Source organism: Palaemon carinicauda, chromosome 35, assembly GCF_036898095.1.
Source record: "Palaemon carinicauda isolate YSFRI2023 chromosome 35, ASM3689809v2, whole genome shotgun sequence".
NCBI classification, from domain to species: Eukaryota; Metazoa; Arthropoda; class Malacostraca; order Decapoda; family Palaemonidae; genus Palaemon; species Palaemon carinicauda.
Window position 1 is genome coordinate 36,230,091 of NC_090759.1, and position 17,500 is coordinate 36,247,590.

A 17,500-nucleotide genomic window follows, 5' to 3' on the forward strand; every position below is an offset into this window, starting at 1 on the left:
TTAATTCAAGTTAGAATCTATATAGAATTGTTGTTAATTTGATGACTCTTATTTTCTAATGAAATATTTTGTACTCTTTTTAAAGAGAGTTCTTTAGAAATATGAGGAAATCACTCAACCTTCTCTTTTTACTTTTGTAAGCAATGCAGAAGAAAATGTCCGCGTAGATTTACTCCTCCACTGTTATATCATATAAAAACACCACAAATGACATAAAGGAAAATGTGTAAATATAGACAAGATGTCATCTTGGCTTTTATTCCTGATGCCTGGCAGATGATCTTACTGGAATTAGTATGGACCGGCAGGGGTCACTTGCTTAGTTACATAGGCACTGCGCATCACAAGGAACTGGCTATCCTTTGATGAATTCACCCAATGAATCCTCTATGGATTTAGTCAATCTATAGACGACTGGTGAAATCTAACCGAGTCCCTTTGCGTCAGTGGGTGTGTGAGAAGATGATGATGATGAGGATGATGATACAATATGTAAAGTATATGCATAAAAGTTCTAACTGTATTTTGTAGATATTTTGTTATTTTTGGTATGGTAACATCTGTTATTTGCTATTTTCTTTTCAGACAGTAGCACATGTGCTTGAAGAGGAGCTGACGAGGGTAGACACAAGTAATATCGAACTGAGAGAGGGAATCAGCCACATAGTGGAAAAAGTCAAGAGCGATACACCTTGGATAGCACGTTGGCCCCATAATGATAGCATCAGATATGACTTATCACAAAAGCCATTAGCCTGCAATGCAGTGCACGACCCAAATCCTAATTTCGCATATTCGTCTGATTATCTGACCCACCTTATGGTTCAAGCTGTCGAATCCAACTGCGGTCTCACAGTGGGCTTTCTTCAACAAGCAGGAGGGATTCCATTTGCACCTGATCCTAAGAGCGAAGTGTCTCCTTTTACAATGGCAGTCATGTGTCAGCACTGGGGCATTGTGCGCCAGCTTGCCCAAGGAAGTGCGTGTCTGTACATTCCTGACAGTTCTGGATATTACCCTAGGGATTATCTTCCGGAATTTTACATGAGGGAGTTAGAAAAGGTAGGATTCAATATCTAAATGCATGTCTGTACATCCCTGACAGTTCTGGATATTACATAAGGGAGTTAGAAAAGGTAAGATTCAATATTCAAGTGCATATCTATACATCCCTGACAGTTCTGGATATTATTCTAGGGATTATCTTCCAGTATTTTACCCGAGTGAGTTAGAAAAGGTGAGATTCAATATCTGGAATGCAAGCTAGTCTTGGTTAGTGTCATAACCTCTGTACCTTAGTCTTCCACTGTCTTAGGTTAGAGTTCTTTTTCTTGAGGGTACACTCAGGCACACTATTCTATTTGTTTCCATGTTTCCTTTCCCCACTGGGCTATTTTTACTGTTGGAGCCTTTGGCTTATAGCATCCTGCTTTTCCAACTAGGGTTGTAGCTTAGTAAGTAAGTAAGTAAGTAAGTAACAACAACAACAACAATAATAAAAATACTAAAAATACTAAAAATAATAATAAAATAATTTGGTTTTACATAAATTGCATTAAAGATGAAGATATATTACTACTACAGAAATAACTCCATATATTTCTTTTTATATTTCAGGAGGTGTTTGACAGAGAAGCAAGAAAAATCGAGGATGAACTTGAAAAGACAAGAGAGCAGTCAATGAAAGACGAATTTAGAAGAATTCAAGAATTACACTCAACCCTTTTCAATATCTATATACAAAAAGATCGACCAAAGGCAACAGTTCGTGCCAGCGACGACTTGATAGCGGAAACCCTACAGCTTGCTTCTCAACAGGGACTTTCACAACTAATACATTTTTTACTAGAAATTCTACAAATTGATGTCAATCTCCAGGTGGAGAAACTCATTGGCACTACAGCTCTCCATCAAGCTGCTGCCTTTGGACATTCAGATTTGTGTGTCTTGCTTAGAGCTAGGGGAGCCGAAGTAGACATAAAAGATCACTTCCTACATACGCCTGCTCATTTTGCAGCTATGTTTGGCCACGAAGCGGCTTATAAACAGCTAGTAACGCTTATGGACAACCCCGAGTCAGAAAACTTGTCAAATAACTCTCCTAGATCCATGAAAAATAACTTTTGTATACTGCTTGATCAATATGGGGTCTTAGATGAATTTCTAGAAGTAGGTGATGATGTGTTTACGTGCAGTGATCCAGCTGAAGCTGAGAAGAGGAAGCTAGACCAAATGACGCTTTCATACATTGTTGAGCAAAGTCATCATTTATGTGTGAATTTCAGTGAGGGTGAGGCAGCAGAAGTTAAAGTTGTGGTGACTGCTGAGCTGGAAAAGATAAAAGAGAAGATTTCTCAAGTGAACCCTCTTTTCACTGGAAGACTAGAATTACTTGGAAGTGCTGCTGATAAGACGCGTCTTCACGCACCAGATGAATTCGATTTTAATTTTTGTGTAGATACTGAAACAGATTTAACTTTAAATGTCGTCAAAATTAAAAACAAAAAGGAAGCCCTTCTCAAGGGTCATGAAAAGTATTTGGAAGTTAGTTCACAAAATGAGACAATTAATACATTGCTACAAAAGTCAAACTGGAAAGATGAATTTTATAGAGCTGTAGCTAAATCAATGGAAGGCCATGTCTTTTCAGATAGCCGCTTAAGCTTGGTTCCACCTGGTGTAACTAGAACCCAAGTTGGAGTTGGCATATCACTATCGTGGCAAGGACTGCGATATCCTATTCTGTTAATTGGGATTGACCTAGTTCCTGTGTTAAAAGCGTCTTGGCCTGAAAATTTAGAAAGGCCCTATTTAACTCCTCCACCAATCTCTCACGTTTATATTTCCAGTATTGGTGATGGGGCTTGGAGACTCTCGTTTGCAAACCTAGAAGCTGATATACTGAAGTCTCTGGAACCAGAGGAGCTTGAGGTTTATCTCACATGCAAAACGCTACTCTCTTGCATGAAAGCCGAACCGTGGATGCCGAAAGCGATTAAGAATAAATTCACTTGGTGGAGCTCTCGAAGATGGAAAATACCAATACCCTCAGGTTTTGCCCTTAAGAACTGTTTTCTCAGACAACTAGAGAAGAAGAAACGAAATAAAGCTACTTGGGGAAGAGATACTTTAGCCTTTCATATGCTAGATGTTTTCAAACTAATGGTAGAAAAGGAATTATATGAAGTGACAGGTATAACTGGATTGGTGGGAAAAAAGATCTATGCATACTTTGGTGGTAAATTTGAGCAACCAAAGCTTGGAGAAGGGTCTTTGGAAATTATAAGATACTTAGAAAAATATTGCAAATAGCTAAATAGGTACACGAGTTTTAAAAGTCATGCTTTAGAGGAGTGCTGGGAATCTGCATTTCCAATTGTGTTCATTTATAAACAAGTGTGGATCATGAAATTATGTTTTTATACTTGCCTTTTTTAGTTTTGGTGATATTCTATGAATAACTTTCTAATGCTATTTTTCCAGAATCTATATAAAATCTTTAATAACTTTGTAAATTCTTTATCTATACCCAGTTTTGTTTAGGATATACTGCCTTGTGATAGGGGTGTAAGAATAATACCACTGAATGTCTGAGTGTCGTAAAAAGCGACTAAAAGGACAGCTTCTGCCTTACAGTCTTGCTTTTTAGCAAAAAGGCTAAGTCCACTGACAATGAATATTATAACTGCTGCCTTGCAGTATGACTATCAAGTCAAAGGTTAGGCCTGCTGCCAATAATTGCGGTTCATGATTGCAAGGGATTGTGATCGTAAAAACTCAGTCAAATTATAAGCCATACCTGATACTATTAGAGGGAGCATCAGGCAACCGACCCCTTAAAGAAGAGATCACAGTAAGAAAGAAGAAGAAGAAGAAGAAGAAGAAGAAGAAGAAGAAGAAGAAGAAGAAGAAGAAGAAGAGTTTTGTTTATGATATGAGGAAACTAAAATTTCTCCGGGTTAAAATTTTCATGGTATCAATTTCAAAAGCAGTTCATTGAATGAGTTTAAAAGCAAATTGGGTAAGTTACACGCTTTGCACACGATTATATTTTCTAAATGTGATTACAACTGCATAGGGACTAATTAACTTTTGGGATTACGGTACCTGAAACTTTGTGTAGCAAGGACCGGTCATTCGTTCCTATCGCTTAAGCCCATCGGTATTCAAAAAGTCAAATCTTGAATGAGCTTTATTACTAACAATAACTTAACCTCGTAGAATGATAGTGACACCAATGTTCTTCACTAAAAGCGTTACTGAAGGGTCTCTGTAGTTTTCTTCTGGCCTTTAAGTACATCCCATTTGTAACTTACTATGTTACCTGACTCACCTCTCACCCCATTCCTTTTTAAAGACTTAAAGGCTGCTTATGAATGGCAAAGACAAGGGACAGTGACATTGCCCTATCAAGCAGGACAATGCCCTAGAGACTGACCATACATCGTATGATCAGCGCCCAAGCCCCCTCTCTACCCATGCTAGGACTAGGAAGGGCCAGGCAATGGCTGCTGGTGACTCAGCAGATACACCTATAGGCTCCCCCACACCACGAGGATGGTAAGGTTGCAGATACTAATGGCACAACCAAGACTGAGCGGGACTCAAATTTCAGACTGGCAAATACCAGGCAGAGACGTTACCAATCAGGCCACCAAAATTGGTGTCAACCTCATATAGCTATTACTTCATGACGCTAATGTGTGATATCTTCATCTGTTGCACTTTGGAACCTAGATTTCTTCTTTCCACCGTTATCCCTACATTAAGGCGTCGGTTGCCTGATGCGCCCTCTCCAATGTCTTCCTGGTGGCTCGGCGTCAATGACCTTAGATGTCAGGATGCCTGAAAACTTTAAATCATTCATTCATTCCTTTGTGGTGGAAAACGAGAGAGGGTTGGCTATGGCACCTTAGCAGTACCAACCAAACTCAGATGAGTCCCTCGTCAGGCAAAGAGGAACGATGAGTAAAAATCTCCTTTTGTTTCTTTTTTCATGTCACCTACCTCCCAAGATTGGGGAGGCACCATGGTAGATAGTTACTGAGATTCTCTACCTTCCTCTGCTTTTCTTGAATATTTATGTTTTCTTCTTTTTAAGAGGGTCGATGTCAGTAGAAATAGATCATGATAAAAAAGAAAAGATAACTTTGTGATTTTATTTGGTTGGTAATATCAGTGCATCTTATCCCTAATTTAGAGTTTCGAAATATTTATCTTTTTTTTTCTCTTACCACTAGTTGTTCTTCGTGCTGTTTAGTCTTGTTTATCACATTACTCAGCAACTTTAACTTTGAATCATTGATTGATTGATTGTTTTGAGGTTTTCTGGCATCTTGACATCTAAGGTCGGAATCATTGAGGTCACACAGATATAGATATAGATATTTTCTTAAAATAAAATCGTACTGCTTCCTTTTTCGAAGTGATGTGGTATTTTTTATCTATCCCTTCTGTTTCATCAGAAATAAAAAAAAATACAGTATTTTTTTCTATCTGAGTAATGATAATATTTTATTTTCCAATTACTTGAATTTCTCTTCCCCTCTCATTACTGGTGATCTAAGTACCATTTTTCTACTATAGCGCATACTTAAAAAGCTACCCAAATTCCTTTATCGCGCCCTATATGACTGCTATAGCGCTCCCAGGTTAGTCGAGAAATCAGAATTTCCTCATCAAATATTTTGCTTAACAAATCAGTAGTTTTTTTCCTAACAGCCTCATCATGCACATTTATTTTCCAAAGATTTAATTTTTGATTTCACAAATTTATTTTAGTCTACTATAAATCTTATCATTTACTTTTTTTTACCTTAGTGCATTCGAATTTCAAAGAGAAAAACTTTAACAAAAAGCTACTTATGACTGCTAGCAATGTCGTAAATCTAGGTGCTTTGAAGTCCACAATTGGAATTAACATCATGTATATGTGTCCCTTTTTACCAATACGATTGCACGTCTCTCTCAAATAAGATTCACCAGAAATAAATAGTTACCCCTAAAACCAAACCCGTTACTCGACTATTCATTTTCTTTCACACTGGCTTCTTAGTAATGTAAGAAAACGAATCCGGGTTTAGAGATGACTGACCAATATATCTTGCATTTAGTTTCTTTGAATGTTTGCATAGAGATGCAATTTTACGGAAGGTTAACTAAAATTTCACATTGGTATTATTGTAGTGTATTACAGGGTAATATAACCTAGGAAAAAAAACTACTTTCTCATATAGAAAAAATTACGCTCTCTTCGAAAATGACACTCGTTTCCGTCGCAAATGAATAGTTTCAGAAATATATATACAGCTATATCCAACGATAATGGGGGACCCCCAGTGGGAACTCAGGGTTTTGGGTGGGGAAAACATACTGGGGAAACGATATATAATCGTAAAACAAGCCTTTTCTTCTCTATACATTACCTTCTTGAATGTATAATAAACGGAGGAAAATACAAAACTGTATAGCTGGATAAACTTTGGAGGCGCCGTTGCAAAGATTGTCTCATGAAAAAATACAGTAACCAGTGCTGCCAACGTCTGATGTAGATCAAATTTTAACGTATCATGCTAACATTAGCATTGTTTTTCATTAAATTTTTCTCATTCTATTGCCCGTTCTAGACGCTCTTGTACGTACGTTTGTACATAGCAGGTTTCGACTGTCTGCGCAAAAACCCCGCCTCTCTGCGCAGAGACTTTTCCTCCATCAATAGGATTTCTTCTTCTCTAATCGTGAAATGTAAGTATTCATCTCTCTACCAGCTCTGTTCAAGTCTATTACTGAAAAAAACACAGTTTGAAGTAGCATTATCACACAAAATATGAGGTGTATGTATGATAGCGGCCACCTGTATGTATGATGACAGCCTGCTAAGAATATGGCAGTCCAATGGGGGTTGCAGGGAGGGATAATTCCCCCGTTAGGTAAGTAGGAAAGGACACAGCTTGTAGGTTAGATTAGGTGGGGAAGTCAATCTAAGTGTTGTTCTTATGTAGAGGTTTTGTAGAAAAAACTTCTTACGAAAGACTAGAAAATGTGGAAAAGTTCCCATTTTCTTTACACACTGGAGGAGCTGGCCGCTGATATAAAAAGCCTCCCAAAATCTAATAGATGGAAACATTTTGAAGAAACAAATGTAATGGAAAATTAAACATAACAATATGGGGTGTGCCTGAAGAGTGTAAAAGAACGTAAAGGAAGTGAATAGCGTAAAGGAACGTAAAGGGATATAAAGTTATGATTTAACTAGTTAGTACTAATCAGAAAAGTATTGGTAGTACACCTGCGATGGACGTTGGCAATTCCTAGCGTGGGTTATAATGTGAGTTGATAATAATAAAACGTTATTGAGCCTCACTATCGAATTCAGTTCTAATGGTTTTTGCTCCGCCGTGGCTTGCTGCGCCTAGTTAACATAACATCACTGCTCCTCTGTTCTTGTCATCGGTACATGGATGAGCTGTACTCGCAAGGCCTGTGGGTCATTATTTCAGGGGATATCTTTTAAAAATTCTGATGGTTTTTCTCCGCCGTGGCTCGCTTTACTCGCAAAAAAATATCACTACTCCTATGTTCTGGCAAGCGGTACATGTTGAGCTGTGCTTGCAAACCCTGTCGGTCATTATTTCGGGGATATTTTTTACTTTCACATGAGCAACAATAGCTATATGGACACTGTCTGGAAAACTTCTTATTAGAAAACTACATATATTGACCTTTTTCACATTCCTGTGCGCTTTCTGTGGCCCTTCACGGTCCTTTACGCTATTCAGTAACACCGACAATATGTTAATACATCTAAAAATCAGAGGTAACTGTACTTCGAATTACTTCCTCCTGCCCCAAGTATCCCGCATCAACTGACATTATCCCGTTTGGTGAACAGCAAAATGAACGTAAGAGATGATCGGCTAATCAGGGCTGCTTTCGCATAAGTCTGGTATGCTAACGAAGTTGGGAGGAGGTTATGTTTTCGGACCCATTTATCCGTTTGGTTGTGTGTGAACAGCTTCCTAACTACAATTTTCCTCATAGAGTAGTGAAACGTTCAGGGATTAATTGTTATGTTGAGACGTGGAGTAACACTGTGGCTAATTATCTTATGGGTGTAGACCCATGAAACGTTTGAGGTAAAGAGTAATTAAAATAACAAATAATTTATATTAATTTGATATTATAGCCAAGATATAATTCTAAACTTAGCTTATATCTGTAGACAAGTTGTACCAATGGAAAACCCATAGGCCTCTGAGAATGTGCCTCAAATGTTTTCCTTTATATGAGTATCATACTCCTTAATGATTGTATGTGTGTATGGGTTGATTTTGAGACAGACAAAGAGACTAACATAATGTTTCGATAATAATCAACTAAAGTGTTATTCCATAACCAGAGACCCGTTTCGTAACTAGAGACCCGTTTTATAACCAGAGACCCGTTTCATAACCAGAGACCCTTTTCAAAAGCAGAAACCCGTTTCATAAGCAGAAACCCGTTTCATAACTAGAGACCCTTTTCATAAGCAGAGACCCGTTTCGTAACCAGAGACCCTTTTCATAAGTAGAAACCCATTTCATAAGCAGAGACCCTTTTCATAAGCAGAGACCCGTTTCGTAACCAGAGACCCTTTTCGTAAGTAGAAACCCGTTTCACAAGCAGAGACCCTTTTGGTAAGTAGAAACCCGTTTCATAACCAGAGACCCTTTTCATAAGCAGAGACCCGTTTCGTAACTAGAGTCCCTTTTCGTAAGTAGAAACCCGTTTCATAACTAGAGACCCTTTTCATAAGCTAAGACCCGTTTCGTAAACAGAGACCCTTTTCGTAAGTAGAAACCCGTTTCATAACTAGAGACCCTTTTCATAAGCTAAGACCCGTTTCGTAAACAGAGACCCTTTTCGTAAGTAGAAACCCGTTTCATAACTAGAGACCCTTTTCATAAGCTAAGACCCGTTTCGTAAACAGAGACCCTTTTCGTAAGTAGAAACCCGTTTCATAAGCTGAGACCCTTTTCGTAAGTAGAAACTCGTATCATAACCAGAGACCCTTTTCATAAGCAGAGACCCGTTTCGTAACTAGAGTCCCTTTTCGTAAGTAGAAACCCGTTTCATAACTAGAGACCCTTTTCATAAGCTAAGACCCGTTTCGTAAACAGAGACCCTTTTCGTAAGTAGAAACCCGTTTCATAAGCTGAGACCCTTTTGGTAAGTAGAAACCCGTTTCATAACCAGAGACCCTTTTCATAAGCAGAGACCCGTTTCGTAACTAGAGTCCCTTTTCGTAAGTAGAAACCCGTTTCATAACTAGAGACCCTTTTCATAAGCTAAGACCCGTTTCGTAAACAGAGACCCTTTTCGTAAGTAGAAACCCGTTTCATAACTAGAGACCCTTTTCATAAGCTAAGACCCGTTTCGTAAACAGAGACCCTTTTCGTAAGTAGAAACCCGTTTCATAACTAGAGACCCTTTTCATAAGCTAAGACCCGTTTCGTAAACAGAGACCCTTTTCGTAAGTAGAAACCCGTTTCATAACTAGAGACCCTTTTCATAAGCTAAGACCCGTTTCGTAAACAGAGACCCTTTTCGTAAGTAGAAACCCGTTTCATAACTAGAGACCCTTTTCATAAGCTAAGACCCGTTTCGTAAACAGAGACCCTTTTCGTAAGTAGAAACCCGTTTCATAACTAGAGACCCTTTTCATAAGCTAAGACCCGTTTCGTAAACAGAGACCCTTTTCGTAAGTAGAAACCCGTTTCATAAGCTGAGACCCTTTTCGTAAGTAGAAACTCGTATCATAACCAGAGACCCTTTTCATAAGCAGAGACCCGTTTCGTAACTAGAGTCCCTTTTCGTAAGTAGAAACCCGTTTCATAACTAGAGACCCTTTTCATAAGCTAAGACCCGTTTCGTAAACAGAGACCCTTTTCGTAAGTAGAAACCCGTTTCATAAGCTGAGACCCTTTTGGTAAGTAGAAACCCGTTTCATAACCAGAGACCCTTTTCATAAGCAGAGACCCGTTTCGTAACTAGAGTCCCTTTTCGTAAGTAGAAACCCGTTTCATAACTAGAGACCCTTTTCATAAGCTAAGACCCGTTTCGTAAACAGAGACCCTTTTCGTAAGTAGAAACCCGTTTCATAAGCTGAGACCCTTTTCGTAAGTAGAAACTCGTATCATAACCAGAGACCCTTTTCATAAGCAGAGACCCTTTTCATAAGCAGTGACCCTTTTCATAAGCAGAGACCCGTTTCATAACCAGAGACCCTTTTCATAAGCAGTGACCCTTTTCATAAGCAGAAACCCGTTTCATAACCAGAGACCCTTTTCATAAGCAGTGACCCTTTTCATAAGCAGAGACCCGTTTCATAACCAGGGACCCTTTTTATAACCAGAGACCCTTTTCATAAGCAGAGACCCGTTTCGTAACTAGAGTCCCTTTTCGTAAGTAGAAACCCGTTTCATAACTAGAGACCCTTTTCATAAGCTAAGACCCGTTTCGTAAACAGAGACCCTTTTCGTAAGTAGAAACCCGTTTCATAAGCTGAGACCCTTTTCGTAAGTAGAAACTCGTATCATAACCAGAGACCCTTTTCATAACCAGAGACCCTTTTCATAAGCAGTGACCCTTTTCATAAGCAGAGACCCGTTTCATAACCAGAGACCCTTTTCATAAGCAGTGACCCTTTTCATAAGCAGAAACCCGTTTCATAACCAGAGACCCTTTTCATAAGCAGTGACCCTTTTCATAAGCAGAGACCCGTTTCATAACCAGGGACCCTTTTTATAACCAGAGACCCTTTTCATAAGCAGGGGCCCATTCCATAACCAGAGACCCTTTTCATAAGCAGAGACCCATTTCATAAGCAGAGACCCTTTTCATAAGCAAAACCCGTTTCATAACCAGAGACCTGTCTTAGATCCAGTAGCCTTTTTCGTACCCAGAAACCTGTTTCATAACCAGACGCTCCATTTTTAACTAGGAGCTCAATTCATAACCAGAGACAGTTTCAAACCCAGAAACATGTTTCAGACCAAGAAGCCTGATTCATAACCAGAAGTCCATTTCATAACCAAAATTCCATTTCATAAACAAAAGCCCAATTCATAACCAGAACTCAAGTTAATAGCCAGAAGCCCATTTCGTAACCAAAACCCCATTTCGTAAAGAAAACCCCAATTCATAACCAGAAGTGACTTCTGGTTATGAATTGGTTATTAATAGCCAGAAGCCCATTTCATAACCATAAGCATGGCTCCTAACCAGAGACCTGTTTTAAAACCAAAAGCCTATTTCATAACAATAACCTAATTACATACTTAAAAGCCCTATCCACAACCAATGACTCGTTTCAAAATGACTCTTGCCTGGAAAACCTAACTGACTGATGTCCTCTCCTGTTTTGCAAAGTGGTTTTATAAAATTCAAATCGTTGTTGATGGCGTTGTTGTTGTTGTCCATTCTGTGAAGGGCGTTTTCAGAGGCAATCAACAGCGAGAACGGGAGGATTAGACTGATAAAATTGCTATGATGTGGAGGATTTTATTTGGCCATAGGTGAAAATAAAAAGAGGGGAATATTGTCGTGGTTCTAAGGTAGCCTTCTGGGAAGTAATGGTATTCTGACTTTGGAAATGCAAAAGGAATATTATTGACTCTTACTGTGCTGGGATTGAAGTGGTTCGTCTAAATACACACACACACACACACACACACACATATATATATATATATATATATATATATATATATATATATATATATATATGTATATATGTATATATATGTATATATATACATATATATATATATATATATATATATATATATATATATATATATATATATATACTGTAAATATTTATATATGCATATATATATGAATATATATATATGTATATGTACATATATATATATATATATATATATATATATATATATATATATATATATATATATTTATATATATTATATACATATGTATATTATATATATACATATATACATATATATACAGTATATATATATATATATATATATATATATATATATATATATATATATATATATATATATATATATATGCATATATATATGTGTGTATGTGCATGTGCGTGTGTGTATAGTGATTCTCTTGGCTAAGATGTGTTCTACGAACCCGTTTGTACAGTGTTAGGGTTTGTTTTCATATGAAATACCAGTTATTATATCCGCCTCATCAAATCCAAGTTGACTTACATGACAAGTGATATTGTTCTAAAGAAGGAAAATAGCTTTACCAAGCTCGCATAGGATTGGTTTAAGTTTTGTTATTCAAATGAACTTGATTGTTTCGGGGAATACAACGAAACATCAATTATTATTATTATTATTATTATTATTATTATTATTATTATTTTCATTATTATTATTATTATTATTTTCATTATTATTATTATTATTATTATTACTTGCTAAGCTACAACCCTAGTTGGAAAAGCAAGATGCTTATGCCTGGGTGCTCCAACAAGGAAAATAGCCCAGTGTGGGAAGGAAAGAGGAAAAATCAAATATTTTAAGAAGAGCAACAACATTAAAATACATATTTCCTATATAATCTATAAAAACATTAACAAAACAAACGGAAGAGAAATAAGATAGAATAGTGTGACCGAGTGTACCCTCAAGCAAGAGAACTCTAACCCAAGGCAGTGGAAGACCATGGTACAGAGGCTATGACACTACCCAAGGGGATGTTATCAATTTGTTAATTGAAAAGAAAGAAGTAAAAGAAAAAAAGTCTTTAAAACTTACGGCTAATTTAATGATGCCCCAAGCCGTGGAAAAGAACATTCTAGCCGTCTTTCTTCAAGACTAATTCTTATGGCCATTTTAGTGGCATTTTCACTTCCAGATTACGTAAGCAAACAACTAAGCGGGCTTTGAGTAAACATTCAGAACAAACAATCATCATTTTTCTGAATTCCTTGAATGTTTGTCTACATAACTTTCCGCTCGTTGAGCAAACGGGAGGATGTGGCCGCTTCGTTGTGTTTGAAACTTAGCACCTAGGGAAGATGGTGTCTGTAAAGGAAAAATGACGGTATTCAAGTGTAACTTCCTGTTTATTTTTTGTTTAAAGTAACTACCTGTTTGAGAGTCCCTGGCTAGTTTTCTTGGGACCTCTCTTCTGTTGAATCTAGCACTTTCTGTGCTACTCTCTCAAGCTTCAGAGGACAGCTGCGGGTGTGTCCCTAACCCGTCACGAAGTCCCATTTTGTTCTTGGAAGAATTGTTACATTTTAAGAGAAAGTCAAAAAGTGAAGGAAAAGTCTGTTTTTCCTAACCCTAACTTCCAATGGAATTGTGCAGGAGAAAGACTTAGTGTATGTTCCTCGGTACTACAGGAGAATAGTAGTATACATCGCTTTTCTCTGTTTAATTTCTTGAGAGACAAATATTCAGTGATAAATGTGACTAATATTAATGTTTATTTTTCTGTTTTGATTTTGCATCTTTAGTTATATTTTGGCTATTATTTTACTATTTGGTGCTTGTTATCGTAACTTTTATTATATATTATTGTGACGTGAATTATTTGACTGATTTGCTTCAAAGAGTATTGGGCAACTAGTAATAATAAGGTTGTTTCATAACTGTAATTTCATAGTTGGGTTCTTCATTCTTGTTTGAATTTGTTGTCCTTGTTAATTTAATAATTATATTTATATTGTTTTGTATTTAATCAACATTCATAATTTCTCGTAATTTCTATCTTATTTATATGGAACCCTAGTTGTATGTAACTTTAAATATTATTGATAAATATAATATTGGTAAACTTATCTCTATTTGATTTTCTCCCTTGTATTTTCACAATATTATGAGGTATTATCATGCTATAAACATCATTAAAAGAATCTGATAAGGATATATGGAAATATCCTTTACATATTGGCGACCTTGCCAGGATAATACTGCATATGTTGTGGGAATCAAGGTGAATTTCACTTAGACATTATCACATGTATATTTTGCGGGGTGAGTAAGAGTTTGTTGCGCATGCTCAATATAGTACAGCCTCTGTGGACAAATCTTTAAGTGACTTTAAGGGTGAAGGAGTTTGACTATCGTAATTGCCTAGAGGGGACAGGAATTACGCCAAGCATGATAGTGTTGGAGCCATAGTAAATTCCACGAGTTACCCTAGTTAAGGAGTCCAGCAAATGCTGACCCTTGTTTCTTAATGCGTGTTAGCATTCAAAAAAAGTGAGTTCTAAGTAGTTGAAAGCTCTTTAGTATTTTGACTGTTAGTGTGTGGACTGGAAGTATATTTTATGGTCTATTCGAGCCTTCTTTATTATATTTTCTATTTAGGTTCCACCATAAAATCAAGACTTGTTACTGTCCTTGGCAACACGCTAGTTTAATTGTAACTGTTTGCTCTAGTTTCATACAATGTCTGAATTACAGTTTTCCTATTGGATCGAGCAAGGAAGAAGAATTGGTTTGGAAGGAAATGGACTTGGTGAATGGGCAACAAGAAAATATGAAGCAGGATTACAAAGAGAAGAAAACAAGGAACAAGAGAGACAAGAACGAGAAGAAAAGAAAGAAAAGGAGAGACAAGAACGAGAAGAAAAGAAAGAAAAGGAGAGACAAGAACGAGAAGAAAGGGCTAAAGAACGAGAACTTAGGAAATATGAAATTGATAGAAGTTTAGAAGAAAGAAGATTAGCGCTTGAGGAAGCAAAGCTAGCTCTTGATAAACAAAGAATTGATGATGGTATTCAGGAAAGTACTGCTCCTAAGGTAAGTGGTATTAAACCACCAAGACTTCTTCCTTATAATGAAGATGAGGACATAACTGCTTACATAATAAGATTTGAAAGTGTTGCTTCCTTATGTGAGTGGCCTGTTAGTGAGTGGGCTACCCGTTTGGCGTTATTGTTTTCGGGCACTGCTTTAAATATTTATTCTACCCTTTCTGAAGAAGAAATTGCAGATTATGTAAGTTTAAAAGCTGCGGTTTTAAGGGCTTTTAAGAGGACCCCTGAACAGTACCGTAAAGAATTCAGATTTGCTAAGATGAGCTCTAAGATTAATTTTTCTCAATTTATGACTCAACTTTTTAGACACTTTGATTATTGGTTTCATTCAAGTGATGTTGATGATTCTTTTGAAAATTTAAGAGAATTTATTGTTGTTGATCAATTTCTCACTGTCTTACCACATGACATCAGACTTTTTATTAAGGAGCAGGAATTATGGAAAGCTAAAGATGTTGCCGAAGCAGCAGACAGATTTGCAGGTGCACATAGATGTTATCCTGGGGATAAGCAGACCCAAAAGAAAAGTCTAAATCCTAAACCATCTCCAGTTGTCACCCAAAGGCCAACACCACTTTGCTATGTTTGTGGTGAAGCTGGACACATGGCACGATCCTGTCCTAAAGGTAAAGCTGCAATGACTTCTACTCCTGGCACTTCATCGAACAAAGCAGGATCAAATAAGGTTGGTCGCTATGCTTCTAAAGAAACTCACTCTAGAGCTCCATTTACTCATGGTGTGGTTAATGGTTCTCGTGTTTCTACCATTTTACGTGATACTGGCTGTTCTACATGTATTGTATCCAAAGACCTGTTTCCTAACTTGAATGAGAGGGAATTGCCAAAATCATCATTAATCGATTATCTAGGAAGGGAAAATGTTTTTCCAGTGTTACCAGTTTATATTGGATGTAAATGGTTTACTGGAAAGGTTAATGCTATTATTGCCCCAATTAAGTTTTGTACAGTACTTTTAGGTAACATTGAAGGTGCTCTTTTTCCTGAAGATGGAGACTGCCCCCCTTTGAACTCGATTGATGAGGAACCTCGAAGAAACCATCTGCCTACAGAAAAAGGTAAAGCTATTGAACACGTCAATATAACAACTCGTTCAGCTTCAAGGAAAGTTGTTCACCCATTAGTTTTTCCTGATGTAGAAGCCCTTGAGACTACTCCTATTGACTTTATAAAATTGCAAAATGAATGTTCCACCCTGGAATCGATCAGGAAAGACTGTCAAGCCAACACCATAACAAAAAACTCAAAAGTGGAGTACAGGTATGTACGGAGAAATGAAGTTTTGTATAAGGAAATTATAAATGCAAAAAATTCAAGAATTGCCAATAAATTTTATTTAGTTGTTCCTCTTAAACTTAGAAAGGTTGTTCTTAAATTGGCTCATGATTTACCTGTGGCAGGACACTTTAGTCATCGCAAAACCCTAAAAAAAATCAGAGAATTATATTTCTGGCCAGGAATGTGTACAGATGTGTATGCATATTGTAGATCTTGCGATAACTGTCAGAGGAACACAAGTAAAGGTAGACATAAAAGGGTCTCTATGGTAAAAATGCCAGTAGTTTCCATTCCTTTTAGCAGAGTAGGAATTGACATAGTGGGTCCACTGAATCCAAGCACATCTGAAGGTCACAGGTTTATTTTAACAATGATTGATTATGCTACAGGATTTCCTGAAGCAATTCCTATGAAGACCATAACCACTGTTGATGTTGCAGATGCTCTTATGCAAATATTTTCTAGGGTAGGAATACCAAAGGAAATAATATCTGATAGAGGAAAGCAGTTCACATCAGAACTTATGGAACATGTGTACCAAATGCTGGGAGTAAAACCATTGTTTACTACTCCGTATCATCCAGCTGGCAATGGTCGTTGTGAAAGGCAACACTCTGTTCTCAAATCTATATTGAAGAAATTGTGTCATTTGCAACCTAGAGAATGGCATAGATATTTACCTTGTGCCCTGTTTGCTATGAGGGAGATTCCTTCTGACACTCTTGGTTTTTCCCCATTTGAACTCCTTTATGGATACCAAGTAAGGGGACCACTACTAATATTGAATGAGATATGGACTAATACTGGCCTTTCTAATGATACCCAAAATGTTTATTCTTTTCTTTTTGATCTTAGAAACAGGCTAGAGGAAACTTCAAAAATAGCCCAGGAAAATATAAAGACTTCAATGGAAATCTACAGTACGTACTTTGACAAGAAAAGTACTCGTAGGCAGTTTAAAGTCAATGATGAGGTGTTACTATTACTGCCAACAGAACACAATAAGTTGTTAGTTGAATGGCAAGGACCATTTAAAGTTCTGCGGAAACTCAATAGTGTTGATTACATAATCGATGTGAAAGGTAAGCCAAAAACATTTCATGTTAACTTGCTGAAGGCATATTTTTACAGGTCACAGAATGTGTTATCAGTGGCTGATGAAAATCTGAATAGTTCAATTTCAGATTATTGCTGTGTAACCTCTCATGTAATAGTTTTGAGCGAAGACATCGAAAATCCTATACCTTGTGTTGAAGAAGAAATAACTTCTGAATTAGATATCTGTCCAACTTTAACTCCAGAACAAAAAGGGAAACTAGAAGAAGTACTGGATAATTTTTCAGAAGTCTTCTCGGAGATACCAGGTTGTACTTCTACCATAATGCACAAGATTGAATT

General features: G+C 37.1%; 2 protein-coding genes across 2 annotated transcripts in view; both read left to right on the forward strand.

Annotated features, from left to right (window-relative positions):
- The window catches only part of LOC137627688 (serine/threonine-protein phosphatase 6 regulatory ankyrin repeat subunit A-like), a 19,927-nt gene extending 16,461 nt beyond the window's left edge, over positions 1–3,466 (forward strand). The window contains exons 7-8 of the mRNA XM_068358899.1: positions 586–1,062; positions 1,618–3,466. Of these exons, the coding sequence (XP_068215000.1) occupies positions 586–1,062; positions 1,618–3,312 (2,172 nt within the window). The 3' untranslated portion in view covers positions 3,313–3,466. The remainder of the gene's footprint in view (positions 1–585; positions 1,063–1,617) is intronic.
- A 10,787-nt stretch (positions 3,467–14,253) lies between these two features.
- The window catches only part of LOC137627689 (luc7-like protein 3), a 4,401-nt gene continuing 1,154 nt past the window's right edge, over positions 14,254–17,500 (forward strand). The window contains exon 1 of the mRNA XM_068358901.1: positions 14,254–14,789. Coding sequence (XP_068215002.1) covers positions 14,436–14,789 — 354 coding nt within the window. The 5' untranslated portion in view covers positions 14,254–14,435. The remainder of the gene's footprint in view (positions 14,790–17,500) is intronic.